The 23,511-nt window shown below is 40.1% G+C and overlaps 1 protein-coding gene across 1 annotated transcript in view; it reads right to left on the reverse strand.

Annotated features, from left to right (window-relative positions):
• Positions 1–23,511, reverse strand: part of LOC126165269 (ADP-ribosylation factor-binding protein GGA2) — a 117,868-nt gene that overhangs the window by 40,017 nt on the left and 54,340 nt on the right. The window contains exon 7 of the mRNA XM_049920305.1: positions 16,138–16,267. Coding sequence (XP_049776262.1) covers positions 16,138–16,267 — 130 coding nt within the window. The remainder of the gene's footprint in view (positions 1–16,137; positions 16,268–23,511) is intronic.

Genomic DNA, 23,511 nt, shown 5'->3' on the forward strand with positions numbered 1-23,511 from the left:
CATTGTAGACTTACAAGTGGTTGCAATCAGGCATGTTAATGCATAAGATGATTTGAAAACACAAAACATCGATGCAATCCTAATGCCCCTGTGTCACTTCTGCCTTTTGTAGAAGCACAAATATCTTTCATATGTTGGTTACCTGTGTTCTATTCAATTAGCAGAGCTTGTTCCTTCAAGAGCGTACCACGTCCCACAAAACTAAATAAAGTAAAAGCACGTGTTAAGTGCCAAGGTTTTTATTTGTAAGGTGGCTGGATATAATCATTAAAATATACAACTGTATTTACAGGCTATCTGCTTTCACAGTATTGCAATCCATATTCATTAGTAATTAAGGTGAAATGTGAGTGTTTCAAAGGATGTAAGATAAAACTAACCTCTTCTTGCCAAGACTTGGTGGTGAACGTCCAGGAATGTTTTTGTAAAAATTTCTAATCCTGTAGATATTTGTTAACTTCTTGCCCGTTAATGATGAAATTCCTTGTTTGAAACTAGTGAAGTTGGTGAATTAGCTCACCAGTTTACAGCATTCTGCAACCTGATTAATTTTTCAAGCACCAGGAGAAAGGATGCCGAGTTTCTAGCTCTTCATGATATCGCAGGAGGTACCTCAGTGCAAACAATGGCTTCTTCATCACTCACTTTGTTATTTAAATGCCACACAACAACGCGATTATTCTTTGTCACACAACTTTAATGCCACAAGCCACAGCCGTTGAAACGCTATCGTTGGCAGCAATGATACAAAGAGCACAGTCGCCATGAAGTACTCTGAGTGGCGCTGACATGAAACGATCTGTACTTTTTGCGTGCCACCGAGTCTCTGTTGGCTGAGGAAATCTTGTGTTTCCAAGATTACTCTGTTTGTGTGGAATTTTTTTCAAGGAGGAGGCAGATAATAGTTTGTGAAGTGTACCATCTGCGGTAAAGAATATAAACATCCAGAAAATACAACTAATTTAAGAGATTGCTTAAAAGAAAGTATGGTGAAAAACTAGAGAACCATAGATTACCAGTAGAACTGAAAGGTGAGGGTCAAATTATGAGCTACATCAAGTGCAAGGGGCGAGGGGGGGGGGGGGGGGGGGGGGAGAAAGAAAGAAAGAAAGAAAGAAGTAGTTTTTTAAAGCATTATTTTAAAAGAAGTCAGTTGTACGACACCAGTTGAAAAGGAAAAAAAGAACTTGATTCCCTTTAAGCACAAATGATCGCTATCGATATGCTGCCGTAAAGCACTTGCAACAATCAAGGTTCAAAAAAATTTGTTCATGCCATAGACAGCAGATATGAGAGGCCAGATAACACCACACTTAAATGTTCACTGATTCCAAAACTACATGAGGAGATAAAAAATAAATTAGAAAAAGCCCTTACAAAATGTAATTTGTTGAGTGTTACAACAGACATGGATACCAACACAAACAAAGGCGTACTGATATTGACTTGGCACTTTATAATGGACAAAAAATTAGTTTCACTCATATTAAAAGTGACAACAATTGTAGGTCATAACAGTGGCACATATAAGTAATATATTTTAAAATGTTTGCTTCCCTAACTTTTCAATATCATGTTGAGTTTCAGTCTATTCTCGTGAGCAGTACATGCCTGTAGAGTTCACGTCTGTACAGCTTGTGAAGTAGTTCTTGGAAGCTTCATCTCCCACCACCCCCACCCCTCTTGTCAATAGAAATCTAAAGACGTTGTGTCATTTCAAATCATTGAATAATTGTGTTACAACAGGCTTAATTTATTTTCTTATCCATTACTACAAATAAGCAAAATGTTGGAATGCAGATGTCTCTATAATGAGCTTTCTCAAAACCTTGTTACTTCTGCACACCATTTATAGCGGACTGCCCAAAGTTTACACTTGAGAGATGAATTTCAAGTTTGTACAATAACAGAGTAACAAGAGAGAAATGAATGTGAATCACAACACTGAACCAAAATTAATATAGAAGAGCAAAATCGGCTGGTCGTGGCATTACAATTACTGTGTTGCTGTCTTCCGAGAATATAAACCATGTGCTTTGGTGTGCAATTTATATGAAAATGCTACCATTGTGTTAGCGAGTTGGTAAAGAACTAGAACTAAAACTAAACCTTCTGGTACTTATAAAATGGCATCAATATTAATGCATATCTTTCACCAAAAAAGGCTAACCATAGCAAGTTGTTAACACAGGCTGTATTAATTGAATCAGAATTTTCCAATGGTAATGGAAACCTCTCAGCTGTTGTGTAATGGTAGCTGTTGTATCACAAACATAGTGAATCCGTCAAAAAACTATCTATCAGGGCCTGTCAAGTTTAGACTTTGAGTGGCCTGGGTATATTATAGGAATACATCGGTAAGATGGGCGAAGGTGCCAGCATTGCTGTCTCTCCCCGTACTTCTCCTTACCCTTCATTACTACTGTTCTCTTTATACCCCTCTTTACACTTCCCTTGGCGAACGGTGAAACTCCCAACAACACTTCCACAAGCTATACACTTTATGCCGACTGCAATAAAATCATGAGTGCTGCCGACCTCAGCAATGTAGCAGCTGTAGCACTACAGTAGAGTAATGGCCCTATTGTTTTGTATTTAGAGTCAACTGAGAAACACCCCTTGTCCCTTCAATGCACTTTCCCTAAAGTTGCTACTCCCATGTGCAGTTTATATCATATCTGCTGCAGTTCATCAGCAAGCATTAACATGTAAGGTAGCAGCATTGCATGGCAGACCAGTAAACATTTACCCCCTCACACACCTATTCATCATGGTAACCTTCCTCTCCTCCTCCTCCTCCTCCTCCTCCTCCTCCTCTTTTTCCTGATTTCCCTGCGCTTTTAAGATGCTGAAGCTGAACTTATCATCAACAAGTAATATATTGGCCTGATTTTTATGAGAATTATTTTTTTATATATGAAAGTAATTTTTCATATAAGAAGACTGATTTTTTTATGAGAATATTAAGCAAAATCTTGGACATATTGGCACTTAATTTTAACATTACATTTTTTTTCCTGGTCATCAATCAAACCTTACTACAACACAATATTCATAACAAGACAGTAGTAGTCATTACAGACAATCAGACAATGCTGCAGTTATGAGGGGAAAAAAAAACCACCTGAAATCTTAAGGATTCAACACTCATCCTGTTTCGCCTATTGCATCAACTCAACAGTACACGATTGTTTCAAAGTAGAATCATTTTCCAAACTTTTATTGAAAGCAAAGGTTACTGTGACTTTCTTTTGTAACTCTACACTAGCCAGTGAGAAACTGCGCAATGCTCAGAAAGGAGAAAACAAAACAAACAAACTGATACAAGAGGTATCGACTCGATGGAACAGCTCACACTACATACTCAAAAGACTTTTGGAAATTTGAAGTGAGCTTGAGACAGCAATCAATGAAAGTTGGAAAGCACGGCCTTCCCTCACAGCAGAAAATTACTTAGCTATACACGAGATGAGTCTTCTTGAACCTTTTGAAGTAGCAACAACAACAATCTCTGGGGAGTCATATGTCACTGCTTACTTAATTATACCTCTTATACGAGGTGTTTCAGCTAAGTTGTCAGACTTGGAAAGCACCTCAACAACTAATGAAGAACAAAGGTTTTGGATTAATTGATTACATCAGTCAATGGAAGTCTGAAACCATGCATGCGACATTAGTACATCCTAGGTTTAAGAAACTTGGTTTCAGGACATTTCAAGAGGCAGACAACACTGCACAATTATTTCAGAAAGAGTATGCTGCTATCACTGCAGCAACACCAAGAATAATACCTGAAACACAAGCATCTATGAGCAGTGCTAATACGTCTACATTTGAAATCAGATGGTCTATTTTTTTGCCCAATCAGCAAGCGCGTAACATACATATCGTTACACCAGACGGTGATTTCATAATTGACCTACATCAATATTTTGAAAAACCTGTAACAGACAAGCATGCTTGTGCATTAGAATACTGGGCAAAATCTAATAGCATGTTGCATGTAATGGCCACTAAATATTTGTGCTGTCTGTCGACTTTGCATAATTAATGAAAAATACAAAGGACTAAAGGAGCAGAATTCAAATACCTTACTTTTTATAAGACAAATCTGCATATCTTGCATTGTTGTCTTTAAACAATGAAAATGCTTAGAAAGTTACTTTTAGTTTGAAATACTTGTACAAAACAGTCAATAGATAATTGATATATTGATAGATTTAAAAAATACTTTCAATAATATCTCATGTGCTGCTATCTATGTTCCAGTAATATTAAGACCTGTATATGAGATAGCCATATCAGTTCATAATCAAATATGGACCAAGAAATTTAAATGGCTGTTTCATATTCAGAATGGTCTCTCTCAACAACGACACGGAAGGAATAAACCCACACACCACTGTATCTGATCATCACTTGAATCTTATCTGTGCACTCTACTCCTCCAGTATATTTAAAATCAGATACAACAGAAGAAAAAGGAAGAAAGATTAGGATTCAATGTCCTGAGAATGTCAAGGTAATTAGAAATGGAGTAAGAAATGATTTGGGAAGTAAATCCGCCATTTCATTTTGAGGGACCATTCCGGCATTCGCCTTAAGCAATTTAGGGAAATCATGGAACACCTAAACCAAGGTGACTGGATAGAGTTTGAACCAGCATCCTGCTAAATACAAGTACTTTGTCTCATCACTGTGCCACACCACCTCACTCAGTCAGTGTGTCTGAAATGAGTCTCTGAAAACAAAGACCCAAGGGCTTCACCAGCACCAAAAGTCTCACCTCAACAAGAATAGTGAAGACTGACCATGTGGTTTCTGGGGTAGATAGCTCCCTGTAGCAAACTTCAAAATTCATATTTTGAGGTGGACAGTCGGCATCAATCTCTTCGAACAAAATTTGCGCCACACAGTACGACACCTTTGGGCCAATTTTCTGAAAGTCTGTTAGTATTGTGGGTGAGGGTCCACTGACTGTGCAGCCCTCCTTTTCTTCCCTGTAGTTATGAATTTCTTCACCTTGCAGTCTCCCCCCCCCCTCCCCCCTTTATGTTGGTTGTTTTAATGGTAGCACACTAATGGACAGTAATGTTCCCGATTATCTGGGAGCAGTTCTGGGTACTGGAAGATTTTTTTCCTGTCATGTGCATTTGCAGGTACATGTCTTATTGGTTTGTGCCATGGTTAATGCATTAGCCTTAGCTTCTTAACAAACTTGAAAAATCTAGGTGCTTACAATGCCTTAAAAGCTTTTTTGCTTTCACATACCGAATTTCTCTTGTGATTTCTAGCTCCTGGATTTTCGATCCTTAGACTACACAGAGCGTTGTTTACTCCACAGAGTGAAATTTACTGAATAACTGACATACTTAGCCGGTGATGTACATTCCAATCCTCATTCACAAGCTGATGAATAGTACTCACACATATAGCTTTATTTTCGCACATAACAGTGGAGTATCTACACCAACGGTGGAGCATCTACACCTCTGATAAGAATATTTTATTTGATTTCCTATAAGTGGACCACTCAAGCATATATCATGAGAATAATGGGTAACAGTGTCTCAACAGACCATGGGCTCTAACAGCACTGACAGCATTCTTTCACACCTGAAACTGTATGTGGGTATTATGTATATGGTCTCAAGTCAAATTTGTGGAAACTGGACTTGAACCCCTTCATCTCACAAAATATGGAATTTAGACTTAACAAGTTTGTTTGCATAGTTATATGCCTTTGTCTTGCTGTAATTTAATTTATGATTCCAGACATGTTTTGCCTATTATGTTAAGACAGCTTCAATGGATTTAATATGTAATGATACAATTTTTTATGGTTCATTTATTATGCAGAGGATGTCGTCCATTTATCTGAACCAGTATAATACATTGCGTTCTTTTGCAACTGATTTTTGACAATAATCTATTCAATATGCTTTATAAAAATAATAGCTAAGACTCATGAAACTGGGGATCCTGTTTGTAATCAATCTTCTTGCATACAACAGAAATTGATAAACTACAGTGTGCATCAAAAAAATGTATACACACTTTGAACTGTCATAGGCAATTTATTTCCCGTTCTACAAGGTTAAATATCTGTGAGATAGTAATGTTGTGTTTCTTCAACAGGTGGCAGCAGTGGCAAGGAAGTAACTGCAACATGGTGGACGTGCGTTTGAGCTTTGAAGTGTGAAAGCAGATAATTAAGTGGTACTGGAAGTTTGAGAATGTAGCTGCGGTTCGAAGACAGTGGAGAAGTGAGTATGGTACAGAACCACCTTCAAGGTTAACAATTATACGTCTACGAGACAAATTCGAAATTCATGAACAGTGTGTGATGTGCATAAAGGTCGATCGGGGCGACCTCGTACAGCTACAAGTGATGATTCCACAACTTCGATCTTGGAACTGTTACAGCGTTCACCTCAAAAATCTTCAAGGCAAGCGGCACGTGAGAGTAATGTAAGTGCTAGTAGTGTGCTACAAATTCTGAAGAAAGGCAAGTTTCGTGTGTAAATTCCAAGGCTGATGCAACAGTTAAGTGACGACGATCCAGATTGAAGGTTAGAATTTTGTGAATGGGTTCAGGAAATGGTGAGATGTGAACCGGGATTTATGGGTAGCATAATTTGGTCGGATGAAGCCCAATTCCAACTCATTGGAACTGCCAATAGGCACAATTGATAATCCTCACATTACAGTTGAAAAGGCTGTGAATTTTCCTGGTGTAAATGTGTGGTGTGGTTTGTCTGCAAGGGGACTCATTGGGCCTTTCTGCTTTGAAGGTACTGTTACTGGAGAAACGTACCTAACAATGCTTGCTGACTCCATATTCCCTGCCATTCGTGCATTATACGGTAATGATGAGTTTTATTTCCAACAAGGTCATATCATAGGGACATACGAGCATACCTGGATCACAATGTGCAAGGCCAGTGGATAGAATGCAGGGGACCAATCGAGTTTCCTGCACGCTCTCCAGGCCTCATGCCACTGGATTTCTTTTTATGGGGCACAGTAAAAGATGAGGTGTACAAATGTAAACCACGTAACCTGGACACACTTTGGAATGAGATTCAGGCACTGTGCGCAGAAATCTCATTGGACACTTTGGTACAATGTACGGAATCAGTGGTGACTCGTACTCAGAAATGTATTGATGCTGAAGGCCACCAATTTGAACATTAATCACATCTGCAAAGTACATTTATTTTTCCAATTGGACTTTAAGCTTTCCATTTCCAGAAATTTAACATTGTAGAACGGGAAATAAATTTTCTATGACGCTTCAAAGTGTGTATACATTTTTTTGACGTACCTTGTACATGCCAGCATAAACAAGGGGCATAAAAAAATGAAATTCAAAACTGGTAATGAACATATTAATCAAATTAACATTTTAGATATAACAATTAAAAAAATACAAAATAACAAGCACCTATTCAAAATTTACCACAAATCCACAGCATCTGACACAATCACCCAACAAACCTCAATACTCCCAAATTCACAATTAGAAGCAGCACTTCAACACATGCTTCGCAGACTCAAGATAGTGCTACTCAATAAGAAAAGCTACTGAAAAGAATTAGACATCATAAACAGTCACAAACAATGAATGCAAAAGCAACATAATCCACAGTTAAACAAGAAAATTAAACATCAAACGAAGGGCCATAAACAACACACACACACACACACACACACACACACACACACACACACACACACACTTCCATAACATTAGCAGAGAATAATCTGGAAAATATAAAAGATGTCTCAAGATGATACACAATGACATAAAAACACACATTCACACATAAAATCACCACCATTTTCAAAAGACAAGGCATACACATAACACGAATAACAGACAATTCTATCCGAGAACACACTGTTCAAAAGAATTACGGGAACACTTGTATCAACATCCAGTAGTAAGTTAACGCAGTACCTGTGGTCTTATTGGAGAGCTTCAAGTGTGTGTGAAATCTTATGGGACTTAACTGCTAAGGTCATCAGTACTTAAGCTTACACCCTACTTAACCTAAATTGTCCTAAGGACAAACACACACACCCATGCCGAGGGAAGACTCGGACCTCCGCCAGGACCAACCGCACAGTCCATGACTGCAGCGCCTTAGACCGCTCAGCTAATCCCGCGTGACAAGAGTTTCAGATCTTCACTTTCAACATATGCAACAACTAATGTCATTCACCACCTATTGGGCATGTTATGCATTACAACATCAGGTGAACCCTAAGAACGAAGTGAGAAACACAGTGTTCCAGTGTTTTCTACTGAGTTACACAGATGATAGTTGTCATTTGTAAACCTTGTATTCAACCAATCACATGCAATGTGACATTTTAATACAATGCAAGATGCAAGGGCAGTATGTTTGATCCAAAAAGAACAAAATTCCGCCATGTTGCTGTAGGTGTCAATGTCTCTCCATCTTGTCATCCATAGGTCATGGACATGCTACAGGCAGACAGGTCAGTACATATGGCGAGTTGGACATGGTAGCTGATGAATTACAATGCTGAGTGAAAGTGATATCTGGCCATCTCTGCATTGCAGTGGCATATGGCTACTACCAGAACACTGCAAGACAACTGCTGCTGAGTCCAATCAAACTGTAAGGAACAGATTACGAGAAAGGACCTTACAATTCAGACATTCTGTTTGAGTACCCCGCTTGACATGACATTTCGCAGCTTGCCTCCAGTCCTGCCATTCCCATGTCAGCTGGCAACCGCATCACTGGCAAAACATGTTAGTCACAGACGAGTCCAGACTTCCTCTGGCACAATGTGATGGCCAAGTTGTGTGGAGATGCCATTGTCAGTAGTACATGCCAAATGTTGTCCAGGAAGCTATCAGATTTGGCCAAGATTCTGTGATAGTACACCAAACAGATCCTGCTGGACCATGTGTTGGCTGCTGCATAAGGTGGTGATCATGAAGTCCTTTTCATTCATGATAATGCCAGGGCCCATATGGTGGGAGACACGAGTATGCCTTGCACCATCTGAATACTGAAGTAATGAAATGGTGAGTAGTGACTCCTGACCTAAACCCCTCTGAGCATATGTGGGACATTCGTTGACAGATATGTCCATGCTTGCCCTATTCCATCACAGACTCTCCAAGAATTCTCAAGGGCTCTCATTGAAGAATGGAAATGGATAACGTAGGGTGACCTCTGTAGACTTATAAGGAGTGAGCCACTTAGCTGTCAGGTAGATAAATGGTCATGGAGGCCATACACATTTCTGAAGCTCTTGAAGTCCAATTAAAAGTGCCCAGGATGACAGGGTGAGTGGTTGTTTCAACTTTGTTTAAGACACCTGTCAGGCATGTCAGTTATTTTTGCATAATGAACAAGGATGTAATGATGTTTTGTGGTGTACTTAATTTGCGAAATATACAAGTATAATTTGATAATATACTCAGTCCAGAATTATTGCTCAATGGAGTGTGGCAGATGGCCGAAGTCATGTTCCCCTAAATCTTTTGAACAGCGTACATTCAAATTACAATGTTATGCATGTGACAGCAGATACATGGGGCAAACAGGTAAAATGTTTGTTATCAGATACAAAAGCACTTTTAAAAACATCACATTATCGCTATCAGACATACAGAAGAACAAGGCGCCAATAGGAAGACAAATATCAACTGTTCACACACATTAAAGGAAAATATTGTGGCCTAAATACAGCTAAACATTCCCCTGAAACCCTGATTCCACACAATTAAGGCGAATAAAAAGTTTATATGCTCCATACCTTGCCTAAGATTTAATCATGGATAATCACCAAGCCATTTTCATTGAATACACATTCAAGATAATCCTTACTGTGAATGTGATCTGCAAACCCACAGACTGATTTCATACAACAGATAATAAAATCTCCTCAACCATTACCATATAGCAACACCCCTTCACCAAAATAATACATTACTTATAAAATTCTCAGATAAATGTAACATTACTACGTGAAATTCCAAAACATTGAAAGATGGCTGTATAGCCATCAGGCCACAAAAAAAAAATTATGATAAGAATTTGAAACTATGGGACAAATCAATTTTTTGTAGACCATCTCAGAGAACAAAATCACAAGCCACCCTCCAGAGACAAAGACATGAAAATAATCAGAATAAACAATAGGAGACACATTATAATCTAGCAAGAAAATTATCATATAAAAAAAAAGCTGAAAAGAAATCCCTTTTGAATGTCCAAGTGTCCATGACAAACATTTCACTATTTACGTTAAAAGATAAAACAGTAGAATACCATCCCAACGATTGAGCATTAAAATAATGTCACAAAATCACTTTCCTCTCACTCTTCCATGATCCCCTCCAAATAACCTTTACACCAGAAATCCAATCATGCGAATGTCTGGTACATTTTACCCACCCACTCTCTCTCTCTCTCTCTCTCTCTCTCTCTCTCTCTCTCTCTCTCTCTTTAAATAAAAATGTAATTTAGTTTTATGCAACATAGAGAAACATATTTACTCTTTCAAAAAGCTGTTTACTCTTTATGTTTGAACTGTATCATATTTTTGAAAATGCTTTTATTGATTTGTGTGTTCTACATAATATGATTCAACCAAATGAATACCATGATGCCACAATTCTCAAGATGTTTCGTCCATACTTCCAGACTAATAACATTAACTGTGAAAGTAACATACTGTCACGTTTTCACTGCTGAACAGATTTCGATGATGTTTAGTAAAGAGATAGCTTGAACTCTGAGGTAGAACATAGGCTACTTTAGAAAATAAAAAACAAAAGAAACAATAAATAAATAAAATAGTCAGACAGACTGTGAACTAAGGCATGGAAAACATTTTTCACATAAAGTGTCTTAAAATATTATTAAATTTGTCATATAATGTCCAGCTGTACAATGTACAGTTACTTCAGTAGCACGATGCATAGACGTGCACTCCTGCCCATGCCCCTCCACGCACACTGCTTGACAGAGACTCTGCACATGCCACCATGTCTTGCATTAGAGAAGTGGAGCGGCAGGGGGAGGGGGCTGGCGACACACATCAATAGCTACAGTTACCAGAACAGGCAGACACTTGAGGGCAACTGACATCATTACATTACTGCACATACAACAGCTTACTTACTGAACATCAATCATCCCAAAAGAAAACTACTGATGTGCATACACAGCTGTGGGTAACCACTAGTTTATTTGTAAAAAAAATTGTGATATGAACTATTTAATAACAACGTAAATTTCTGGATGAACTAAGAAATAAAATAAAGGTTCAACAACAGCTCACTTATGTATGGTACCCAGAAATATTCAACAGAAAACAGTAATTACACTAGCCTTTGTCCTTTCTCTAGCCAATGTACACATATTCACATTCTCACACTCAATTACACGGACACCCAAATGCTCACAGCTGTGGCCACTGCAAGACTGACTGCAGTTGCCAGGGTAGATGGAAGTGGCAAGGGGTAGGAAAGGATGCACGATACAAGGAGGGTGTAAGAGGGTGGTGTGAGGCAGGTCTTCTGACAGACGAATCAGCAGATGTGCAAGATGACAAAAGTGGTACAAAGTGTAGAGCATATACAGGGGAGGGGGAAGGGGGGGGGGGGGTAGGAAAGGACACAAAGGTGGAGATGAGAGGAAAAAGAGGAAGGGAGACACCTCTGCATACAAACCTTACAGCCATGATCACATTCCAGTAGTCTAACAGGACTTCCAGCAGCTCCTCAATGCCTTAGGTCCATCCCAAAACTTGACACTTGAATCCATCTCCCTCCTCACACCAGCAAACCCCACCCCCTTTTACCTACCCCACAAACCCAACTCCACAGGTCTACCTACTGATCATCCCATTGTGGCTGTGTACAATATTCCCACAGAATGAACCTCTGCATTTGTCGACCAACAGTTCCCAGCTATTGTCGTTTGTCTGTAGCTTCCCATCATACATTCAAGACATGCTCACTTCTTTCACCACCTTTCCACAGTTCCTGTCCATTTATCTCTACACTCCTTGTCTGTCACTATGGATGCAACATCCTTGCACTCTAACATCCTCCATGCCCATGACCTTGCGGCCATGTGACACTACCTTTCCCAATATACTCCTCCTACAAAACCCACTACCTCTTTCATAATCCTCCTAGCCAACCACACTGCAAGCCACAATTATAGCACGTTCAAAAGCCAAATATACAAACATATCCATGGTACTGCCATGGGTATTCACATGGCAACATCCTATGTCAACTTATTTATAGGCCAACTGGAGGAATCCTTCCTATCCAGTCAGTGCCTAAAACCCTAGTTTAGTTCAGATTCACTGATGACATTTTGCTTATCTGGACTCATGGCATGGATGACCTCTGCTCTTTCCCCCGTAACCTCAAGGTCCTTCTCAATTCAACAACCCACCTTCCCAGATGTCGATCTTCACCTCTCAGAGGCTCCGTTAAAACATCTGTTCATATCAAGCATACCAACCACCAGCAGTACTTCCACTTGGATAGCTGTCACTAATTCTATGTCAGAAAGTCTCTTCCTTACAGCCTAGCCACCTGTAATGGCAGATCAGCGGTGGAAATCAGGTGGTGTGGAAATCAAGGGCTATTTGGAAAGTAAGGTCTGATTGCTCACAAAATGGAAAAAACTGTGAAAATCAAATTTTTTTTATTTGCAACAGTTAGTTACATCTTACAGCTGTTTCTCTACATAGTCGCCACTCTGAGTTAAGACATTTGTTGTAGCATTGTATCTACTTTCCAACAGCCTCGTCATAGAAGGCCTGTGCTTTCTGTCAATTCTGAACGCTAGTCTACAGCTCATGGTCTGTGCCAAAATGTTGTCTTCATCACTAGTGGTTCATGGGAGCAGAGATGACACTCAGGGGAGCCAATTACAGTGTGTATTGAGAGAGATCGAACACTTCACATTGAAAACAGTGTAGGAGCATCTTCGCTATGCCTCCAGAGTGCAGCCAAGAATTGTCATGAAGAAGGAAACACATGACAGATATTTTATGTGTGCTGCATGACATCAAGAGAAATCTCTCACCAGGCCCTCATACTTGGTGGGAGACAATATTTTCTAGGCATTTTTATGTGCTCACTGTGCATTCAGAAGCGAAAAGAGAAACGTGATGTGATCGATGCGCATGCATTATATGCAATATATATGTGCAAAGATTCATCAGATTTTCACTGTGGTTTCCATTTAGCGTCCAATCAGACCTTAGTTTCTGAATAGCCCTCGTACAATAATACCAGAGCTTTTACTGGCCACAGCATCCTATCCAGCTCATCCACAAATAGATCTCCTATGCAATTTACTTGTTTGAAAGCATGAAGCCTGTTAACCAGCCACTGACAAGCACTACTCCAATCACCCAGCATTACTACAGACTTGAAATGCACAACCACATTCTTCTTTGGGGCCCTGACTACCTTTCATCATGTCCTGAGATGAGGGACATTACCCACATAAACCAGACCAGTGTTTCATTGTGCACCCAACCTACAAAACATCATTATCCATTCCTACTCCAACCCTGCTGTGCCCCAAGGGTCATCCCTTGTAATTGACCCACCTATCAACACTTACTGCAGTCCAGTTACAGGCCTTTCTTACCCATAAAAGGCAGGGACACATGTGAAAGGAGCCATGTTATATATTATCTGTGCTGCATTACCGTGTAGAAGTTTAAGTGGGCATGACAAGTAACCAACTATCTACTCGCATGAATGGCCACTGCCAAAGAGTAGTACAGCACAAGCTTAATCCTCCCATTTCTGAAGATGTTGTACACCACAACATAAATGACTTAACAGCTGCTTCACTATGCAAGCTCTCCCTTCCAGCACTAGTTTCTCTGAAACAACAGGTGAGAATTCTCTCTCCATTATATCCTGCACTCTTGTAATCCTCCTGGTCTAAATCTCCACTAACCTATTTCCTATCGTGTCACTTTAACTTTTGCCTTCTTTCTTCTCTCCCCACCAATCCTTCCCTGTCCAGATCATGTACTGCCTTCTCCTACACCCTCTCCCCCTTTTCTCTTCTCTTCCCTCCCTGTCTCCCCCTTTATCCCCTTCCACATCTCCTTTCCTCCCCTCCTCCCTAACTCCATCTCTTATGCGCTAAACCCTTCATCTTGTTGTATAGCTACTGATTCATCTGTCGAACAAGCTGTTTCACACTGTCCTGTTTGCCCCCTCTTTGCCTCGTGCATCCTTTTCCTACCTTCTTCCCACCTCTATCTACCCAGGGAACTGCTATCAATAATCAGCAGTCAATCTTTCCACAGTTGCAGATGTGAGAGTTTGGATGTCTATGTGGTTGTCCATGTGAATGTGTGTACTTTTTCTAGAGAAAGAGCAACAGCTCAAAAGTTAATGTAACTGTTGTATTTTGTTGAGAGTTTCTATGAGCCACATACCAGTCGGCTATAGCTGAGCTGTTTTTTAATTTACAAACATCACATATAAAAGCAAAACTGTATTATTCCAGATTACATCCACCAAACATTACTTAATGCAAAATAGTGGAAAGTGTTTGGAACAAATGAAATAGACTGCAGCAATAAAAGGCATCTGAATTTATAAAATTAATATTTGGGCTTAACATTCTGCACAATACAATTATGGACTTCGTGCCTTTTCACATATATATTCTGTCTTTTTATGTTACAGAAACACAGATGCATAAAATCTTAATAATGGTAGTTCTATCTAAGGTTAAATTTACTTTTTTTTTTATAAAATTCTGAAATTCTGTTATACCTGTATTTCCTTGCTTCCTGCCATTTTTCTATGCACATATCCGTGATATTGTAACATGTCACACCTCGTGAAAAATTTGGGCCATAGTGGATGACAGGGTCTGATTCTGGTATGCTGTGGCAGGGAGCTTTGTCCAGCCTTGAGAGAATGGATCGGACTTTCCATAATCCTTCACACAGGGTTATGGTCAATGTCTACAAAGCTGACCTAAAGAGCTAGACTTCTGATAATAAGCAGCCCCTTCCACAAGGATTTTATAAGCAGGTGTAAGAATTGACAAATGAAATGCTTGCATTCATATCTCAAGGTTGACTGGCTGAAAGGGTTAAATTCTGAAAGAATTTCACAGAGCAACTTGGAGCTCACTAAATTGTGGCATTGGTAAGCAGCCCAGCAGAAAGGTGGTGGTGAGTCATGGGCCTTGCGATGATATGTTTTAAGAATGCTGCATATACGAAGGTATAGTGTGACTGATCCTTCATGATATAGAAAGTTATCATTACACCAGCACAGAAAATTCTGGAAGAGTTCACAATTGCTTTCCCACATGTGTACATGCTTGGAAGTTTGCTTAATCTGCAGGTTTTCTTGGTGAGTGTTGCATTTTAGTGAGCATGTACTTAGTCGGAAAAAAAGGGCCTCAGTGTGCTGAGCTGAAGTGGTGTTTACTGAATAGGGTGGATTACACACAGACTGCTTGAAATAACAAATTCCACTTATTTCCACAGAAATTTGAAGTGAAATGCTTTTGTATCTCTGGACTAGTTGATCTTGTATTGTATTTCTGTTTTCGCATTTTTTTTATACTAACAGCAAAAGTTTCTAATAGTCAGCTGGAGGCAGTGTATAAACTGTTAGTGATGCACATTTTCCAGTTCATTCTAAGAATCTATCTCAAAGTAAAAAGACTGGTATAGGGGATTTATTACTGGTACAGGAATAGTGACAATTTTAATCCTGCATCACGGATTACGGTAAGGCTGGTGACCATTATTTAAAATGATTTAATTTAGCTATGTAGAGGATTAATTTGGGCACACTGAAAAATGTTTCTGAGTATTGCAAAGAGTGTGTGGATTCTGGTTACAGATGCATCAGAAAAGACTCTAAGGACCAGACATGAAATTATTTTCTTATATGCAGAAAAATTATTTCCTCTATTCCCAACAGTATTCTATTGCTCAAATTGCAGTAAGCTAACAAGGAGAGTCAACTTATTATAAGTTTGAGAAAATTTATGTCACTATGTGAAATATTTTATTAAATTCTAATTCTCTTTTTATAATCTACTTTTAATGCTGGTGACTTACTTGGAAAATTGTGAACCAATTTTGGATGTAGCAGGCAAACTCTGTTTAAGAAGTGTTTCCCCCAGGACATCAAGATCCTCCAATGCCTTTTGTTTACTGGGCTTCTCAGGAGGATCCAACAAATTAGAGACTGCAACATAATAAGTTTCAATTAATCATTAAATGTAAACATCAATTAACATTCAGAATCACAATGAATCATGGCACAGTGACCCAATTTCTTACACAATAGTTCACATTTACTGGTAATGCGGCAGATAAAAACATCATTAATTGTCTTTCCCTCTCTTCCTGTTGCAGTAAGTCGCACCTGAACTGTAGTCCTGGGTGACTCTCCCGAAATCTACCCTTTTTCCTAGACCTCTCCATTCGTTTTCCTTCACGCCTCTCCCTTCCCCTTCAAGCCTTCTGCCTGAAGGAGGAGTCACTGGCTTCAAAAGCTTGCCAATTACAACCGTCTTATGTGTGTGTTCTGCTGCCACTTGGTGAGTAGATTTTTTATCTATCCAGTTGAATTATTAACAGTATTTTGTAACACAATTACTATTTAAATGCCACACATGTTACAATAATATCCCATTCTACAATGGAAGGAGATTTGTATAAAATGTCACAACAACATTAATAATTTTTAGACTTTTGATGAAATACAGCACATGTACCATTCTCTAGTGCTTGTTTTAGCTGGATTATGCTTCCAAAAAAATAACAGCAACAATGGCCACATTTACAAAGTAAGGGATAGCTCCTATAACAGAAGATCTTATCCACAGAATATACTTATGACAGCAGATGCAACACATCAACCGAGTATTTACATTGGGCTGCAGAATTTCATAAATCTGTGTTCACTGCAGCTGTTAATCCAAGACCTGCACAAACTTTTATCAGAAGATGAGCAAATCATATCTGGGCAAATGACAACAAAGCCAATATTGGTGTAAAATACATGTGTAACACCCCCCCCCCCCACACACACACACACACACACAAACCACAGGTGGTGGTGGTGGTGTACCGCTTGGCTCAACAAAAAAATGTTGCCATGTTGGTACTGCTAATGGTTGAAATCAAAGGTACACCACAGCCATATTTTTCCCAAGGACATGCAGCCCAACTGTATAGTTTAATAATGATGGCATCTCCTTCAGTACAATATTCTAGAAGCAAAATAGTCCCTCATTGGCATCTCCAACCAGGGACTACTCGAAAGGATGTAGTTACCAGAAAAAACAGAACTGGAGTTCCTCCTAGTCCGGGAACGGGTCATCGGTCCTGCATACTCTGACTCCCAATGACTAATGCTCGCCCTGGCGGTGATCTTAGAACTTCCTTTGCCACTGTGCTCTTCATCACCTTTCTGCTTGTTGCCTGTCGATGGAGCTTTGAATTTACCCGGGTTGCGGGATCCTTATAGGGCTTCATTCGAAGGATATTGACCGTATCTCTCGTCTTTTGTCATATTGTGTCGGGGTCGAAATCTTCAACTTCATAAGTAACACCAGACAACTGTCTTACAACCTTATAAGGTCAAAAGTAGCGCCTGAGGAGCATCTCAGACAGATCAACTGTCCAAACAGGAGATAAGATCCAGACGAGGTCACCAGGCTGTTAAACAATAGGATGATGGCTCGCGTAATACCTTCGGCGATTGTTTTGATCCTGCAGCATGCAGAGTCGAGCAACACAGCTCTGGTTAACAGCTGGCTGACATAGTCGTCGTCCACATCGTCAGGATGTAACGGAAACACAGTGTCCATCATCGTAGTCACATCACACCCATGCACCAGGAAAAATGGTGTAAGTCCAATGGTGTCTTGTTTGGCGGTTTTGTAGACAAACGTTCACAAAAGTTAGCACTTCATCCCAGTTGCTCTGCTGAACATTAATGAACACCGATAGAATGTTGGCCAAAGTCTTATTAAGGCGTTCAGTAAGCCTGTTAATTTGCAGATGGTAGGTAGTCGTCATGTGATGAATAATGTTGCAACGAAGGTTTATCTCTGTCACAAAATTCGATTGAAAAACTTTCCCTCGATCCATAATTAATGACCTTGGGGCACCGTGTTTTAATACAATGTCTTCCACGATGAATTTGGCTACCTTGGATGCTTCGGCTGTTTTCACGGCTTTTGTAATGGCATAGCATGTCAGATAATAAGTGCAAACAATAATCCATCTACTGCCACTAGCAGACGTTGGAAATCGTCCAACGAGGTCAATCAAAACTCGCTGGAAAGGCATTTTGGCTGCTGGAATTGGTATGAGTCGCCCATGTGGCTTCTGAGGAACTATCTTTCTCCTCTGGCACTCTTGACAATGCGACACATAATGACGGACACTACTACATAAATCTGGCCAGAAAAAATTCTTGCAGATTCTATTGTATGTCTTAATAAATCCTAAATGTCTAGCCTCGGGTGTGTCATGGAATTTCTGTAGAACATCTAAGAGCATGTGTTTAGGAATCACTGGTAGCCACCTCTTTCCAAACGGATCAAAGTTTTTCTTGCGAAGTAATCCATTAACTACCTTAAATTGTCCTTTCACATCCTCTGACTGATTTAAGGCAAGCATAATTTGAGATATTTTGGCGTCCTCCTCCTCCTCCTCCTCCTCCTCAGCAGAGAGATCCTGGAGTGCAGCGAGACAGTCACTATCTTCATCAAAGTCTTGACGGTCTTGCACAAGGTTTCTTGAGAGACAGTGATCCCATACCCGCTGGCATCTGTGCGTAGTTCTGTACCAAGCAGAGGGTCAGTCGTCAGAGTTTTTTGCAGCACATCGAAAGAATCTTGTTGAGTACAACCCCAGATAAATTTAGCATCAGCTTTTAACAACTCTGAGTGGCCTGGCTTTGATACAAAAGTCTTTGATAAAACAACGGTAATAAGAACATTATCTGAGGAAGCTTCTCACATCTCTAATACTTTTAGGAATAGGAAATTCCGTAAAGATTCACCTTTTCTGGGTCTGGCCGCACACCTTTGTTTGACACAAGGTGTCCAAGTATTTTGATTTCTTTTGCTCTAAAGGGAGACTTTCTTGGATTAAGTTTCAGTCTGTCTTGTTGGAGACACTTAAGAACGGCCCTCAGTCTTTTTATATGTTCATCTAATGTCTCTGAGAGCACTATACTGTCATCTAAATAACAAAGACACATCGTCCACGTCAGGTGCCTTAGAAGACTATCCATCATCCCTTCAAAAGTTGCTGGTGCATTACAGAAACCAAATGGCATTACCTCAAACTCATACGGGCCCTCAGGGGTGATGAATGCAGTTTCCTCACAATCAGCCTCATCTACTTCAATTTGCCAGCATCCTGAGTACATGGTCTTGGTTGAGAAGAACTTGGCCCCCTTCAGACAATCTAGTGTATTGTCAGTTTGTGGAAGAGGGTAAACATCCTTTTTAGTTATCTTATTAAGCTTCTTGTAATCAACACAAAAGCGCCAACTACCATCCTTCTTCCTGACGAGAACCACTGGTGATGACCATGGGCTCTGCGAAGGCTGAATGATGTCATTCTTCACCATTTTCTCTACCACGTCACAAATTATTCAACGTTCCATTGCTGACACACAGTATGCTCTCTGGCTTATTGGTTGATGGTCTCCAGTGCTAACCCGGTGCTTCACCATCAATTTGTCTAATTTTCTCTTCAGCTGTGGACTGAAGCATTCAGAGAACTCTTGAAGAATGGCAAGTAGCTACTTCTATTGTTCCTTAGTGAGATCTGGTGACAGTTGAGCAAGAAGATCTTGTCTTGTAGTGGAAGCGCTAATTTCGCCCACAGACTCTGCATGGGAGGTTTCTATGACACTCAGCTGTTCTTCAATTAATGGCTCAGTGTTTGCTACGCACATGCGTCTTGGAAGGATCTGCGGTTCTCGGCGACAGTTAACTATCCACAATTCACCGAATCTGTTCTTAAACGAGATGACAGAGGCTGGGATGACCAAGTTATTTTTCAGTGGTATGCTTCTCTTACATTCTACTACAAGATCCATGGGTTGATGCATGGCATGACACATGACAGTTACCTTTCTAGCAATGACTGCAGGAATGATCACTACATCTAGCACACTTGGATGCGCATATTCCTGTCCACAGTATCTCATCTCGTCTAGCATAATCTTTGAGCGACCACTATCTATAATTGCCTGAGAAGCTTTCAAAAAGTCCCATCCAAGAATGACGTCATGACTACACTCTTGGAAGATGAATTCTAAAGGCTGTGTATGGCCATTTATACCCACAAATGGTAGATCTTCCTGAAGGTTTTACATATTTCCAATTAGCCACCTTCAGCAGAGATGTTTTGTCGTCAACGAATACAGTTTTCTGCAACTGGCGATGGTACTTCTACAAAATGACTGAATATAATGCTCCAGAGTCCAGAAAAGCTTGGGCTGGTCGGCCATCCATGAGGATATCGACATAGTTTCCTATCATTTTTGTAATGATCGACAGCCTCACCTCCAAGAAAGGTAGCACACTTTAGTTTTCCAGGTTGCGGCGGCTAGGTGATCGTCTGGAGCTTCTAAACGGTGATTGAGACCTTGATTGGGGTGTTGGGGTGCATCCTCTCCAGCGGCTAGCTTGTGGCGATGGTGACCTACGTCGTCCTGCACCCACATCATCTTGTTCACCTTCTTCATCCCGGAGTTGGCATCTGCTAAGATAGGTCTGCTGTCTTCTGGCGCGGGTGTCATCAAATATCCGCCACCTTTCTCGAGAATAGCGCACAACATGTCCCAGTCGTCTGCAGTGGAAACATACTGGTTGGTTATTCTGGGTCCTCCAGACGTCAGTCTTCCTTGGTGCCCAAACAGGTTCCTCATGCTTCATTGTACAAATGTAACTCCACCTGGGTCTCAACTTTTTCACAGTTGTAAAGGGAAATTAAGGACGAGAGATTGGGTTCAATGTCTGTTCCACTTCCTCCCTTATGACCTCTTGAAGCATCTCGGTTTTCTGCTCACCGTGCAATCCAAGTGCCTTCTGAACTTCCTCTCTCACTATCCGAACTTCCTCTCTCACTATCCGACAAAGAACACTTGTGAAATCAGTTGCTCCCTCCATCACAGACATTGATATGACATTTGGAAGATGTTCAAACTTGTTGCTTGTAATTCTGTTTTGATGTATTGTGTCAATATACTGGCACCATTTTACGAAGTCGTCTGCAGTCGAAACCTCCTTCAGGAGTAGGGCTTGATACATGTCCTCAGCAATACCCTTCATGAGATGTGCAACCTTCATCTTCCTCCTCCATTCTAGGATCAACCATTTTACACAGCTCCAAGGTGTCTTGAATGTAGGATGCTGTAGTTTCTCCTGGACCCTGTGTCTGGCACTTTCATTTATCTTCAGCCTTGCACTTCTGTCATCGTGTGTTGCCGAAATACTTGTGCAGTTGCACCTGGAATACTTCCCAGCTTGTGAACTTCTCCTCGTCGCCGGCCGGAGTGGCCGAGCGGTTCTAGGTGCTACAGTCTGGAACCGCGCGACCGCTATGGTCGCAGGTTCGAATCCTGCCTCGGGCATGGATGTGTGTGATGTCCTTAGGTTAGTTAGGTTTAAGTAGTTCTAAGTTCTAGGGGACTGATGGCCTCAGAAGTTAAGTCCCATAGTGCTCAGAGCCATTTGCACTATTTTTCCTCCTCGTTCTCATACCATTGCTTGGCAGTGCCCTCCAATTAGAAAAATACGTTGGCCAAACACACGGTGTCATCCCATTTGTTAAATTTGGCTTAACGCTCATATACCTTCAGCCACTTGATTGGATCTTGGCCATCGTCACCAGAGAACCCGGAAGGATGCCTCACATAGTGGCATACAGTTGCTGTCAACGTAACATCTTCTTCTTCTTCGTCTCCGACAGATTGCGATCTTTTGAATATGGCTCGAACTCAGGTTTCTCGTCACATAAATGGCAGCTCTGTCGTGGCCTGATGGGAGGCACTGTGTCATCGATAATGTGCGCTACCACAAGTTCCAATACTCAGTGCCTCCACCAGAATAATGTCACGAAGAAGAAGGTGTAATTAGATGAATGAGGGACACTAACTTCACTTAATGAATGTTTATTCAACACTTGCACATACAAGAGCACGGAGCAAACTGCCTCCGTCCAAAAACTGCCTCCGTCCAAAAACTGCCTCCGTCCAAAAACTGCCTCCGTCCAAAAACTGCCTCCGTCCAAAAACTGCCTCCATCCAAAAACTGCCTCCATCCAAAAGACATACAGTATATATACAGCTATGGAACATTCCAGAACAATGGTTCTTGACATTTGTGGATAATTCTAGAATTTACTCGAACCGAATATAGAAATTAAAATTGTACAGTCCAGGTGAGTTTTGAACTCACGATCCTCCATGTAACAGTTTAGTATCATAACCACTACACCACGGTGCTACTCAACTTCTTCTGTGACAATATAAAGAAAGAGAGCTTAATGTATTATTGAAAATACACAGTAGTCAATCAGATTAAGTATAAATAAGAGCCATCTATTAGATTTTACAGAAATTACTATTATATAAAGGTCAGAATAATACGTTTTTTGCAAATAGATGTACAATCCAGGAAATATCTGTATGAAGGTAACTTTAGTAGCACATATCTATGAGCTTCAAAGGAAATGACATTTTGGAATCAGAGACAGGAAAATACAGTAAAAATAAAGGAATCAAAATTCTACGAGCAGTGGATTGAAACAATTGAAAAAATTTTTGTTACATAGTGGTAACTGTTCATTGAGAATGAGGCCATTGTTTTTAGAAATGTTCTAGAAAATCTCCAGCTCTTTGAATACATCAAGCCTATGACTTTGCTTTTCTGTAAGTAAAATGGAATTTTTTTCAAAGCTTTTCGGTTTGCATCTGGAAATTACCAGATGATCAGCAAAAATGGAATTGTGTATATTAGTGCCTCTTTTTCCCAATAAATGTTCCTCATACCCAACACTAAAAGACCTTCCAGATTGTCCTATATAACAAACAGGACACATATCACAAGTGATTTTATAAACTCCTTACTGTTTATAGGAGAAACTGTGGACTTGAGATTGTGAATGAGATCTTTTTGCAGTTATTGTTCATGGGAAAGGTAACTTTGAATCCATATTTTTTAATTAGAAGAAAACAAATTTTGTATGAAACAGGGCTTAAAAGTGGAACCGAAAAAACATTATGCTACTTGTGACTGTCAGAATCAGCACTGTTGCCTAAAGTGGTCACCTTAGTGTCAATTTTAACTTTGAAGATCTTTTCAACTAAAATTGGATCATAGCTGTTTCTAACTGCTATAATTTTTATTACATTCACCTCGTCATGAAGCTTGTCAGGTGACAAAGGTAAACTGC

This window comes from Schistocerca cancellata, chromosome 1 (assembly GCF_023864275.1).
Source record: "Schistocerca cancellata isolate TAMUIC-IGC-003103 chromosome 1, iqSchCanc2.1, whole genome shotgun sequence".
Taxonomy (NCBI): Eukaryota; Metazoa; Arthropoda; class Insecta; order Orthoptera; family Acrididae; genus Schistocerca; species Schistocerca cancellata.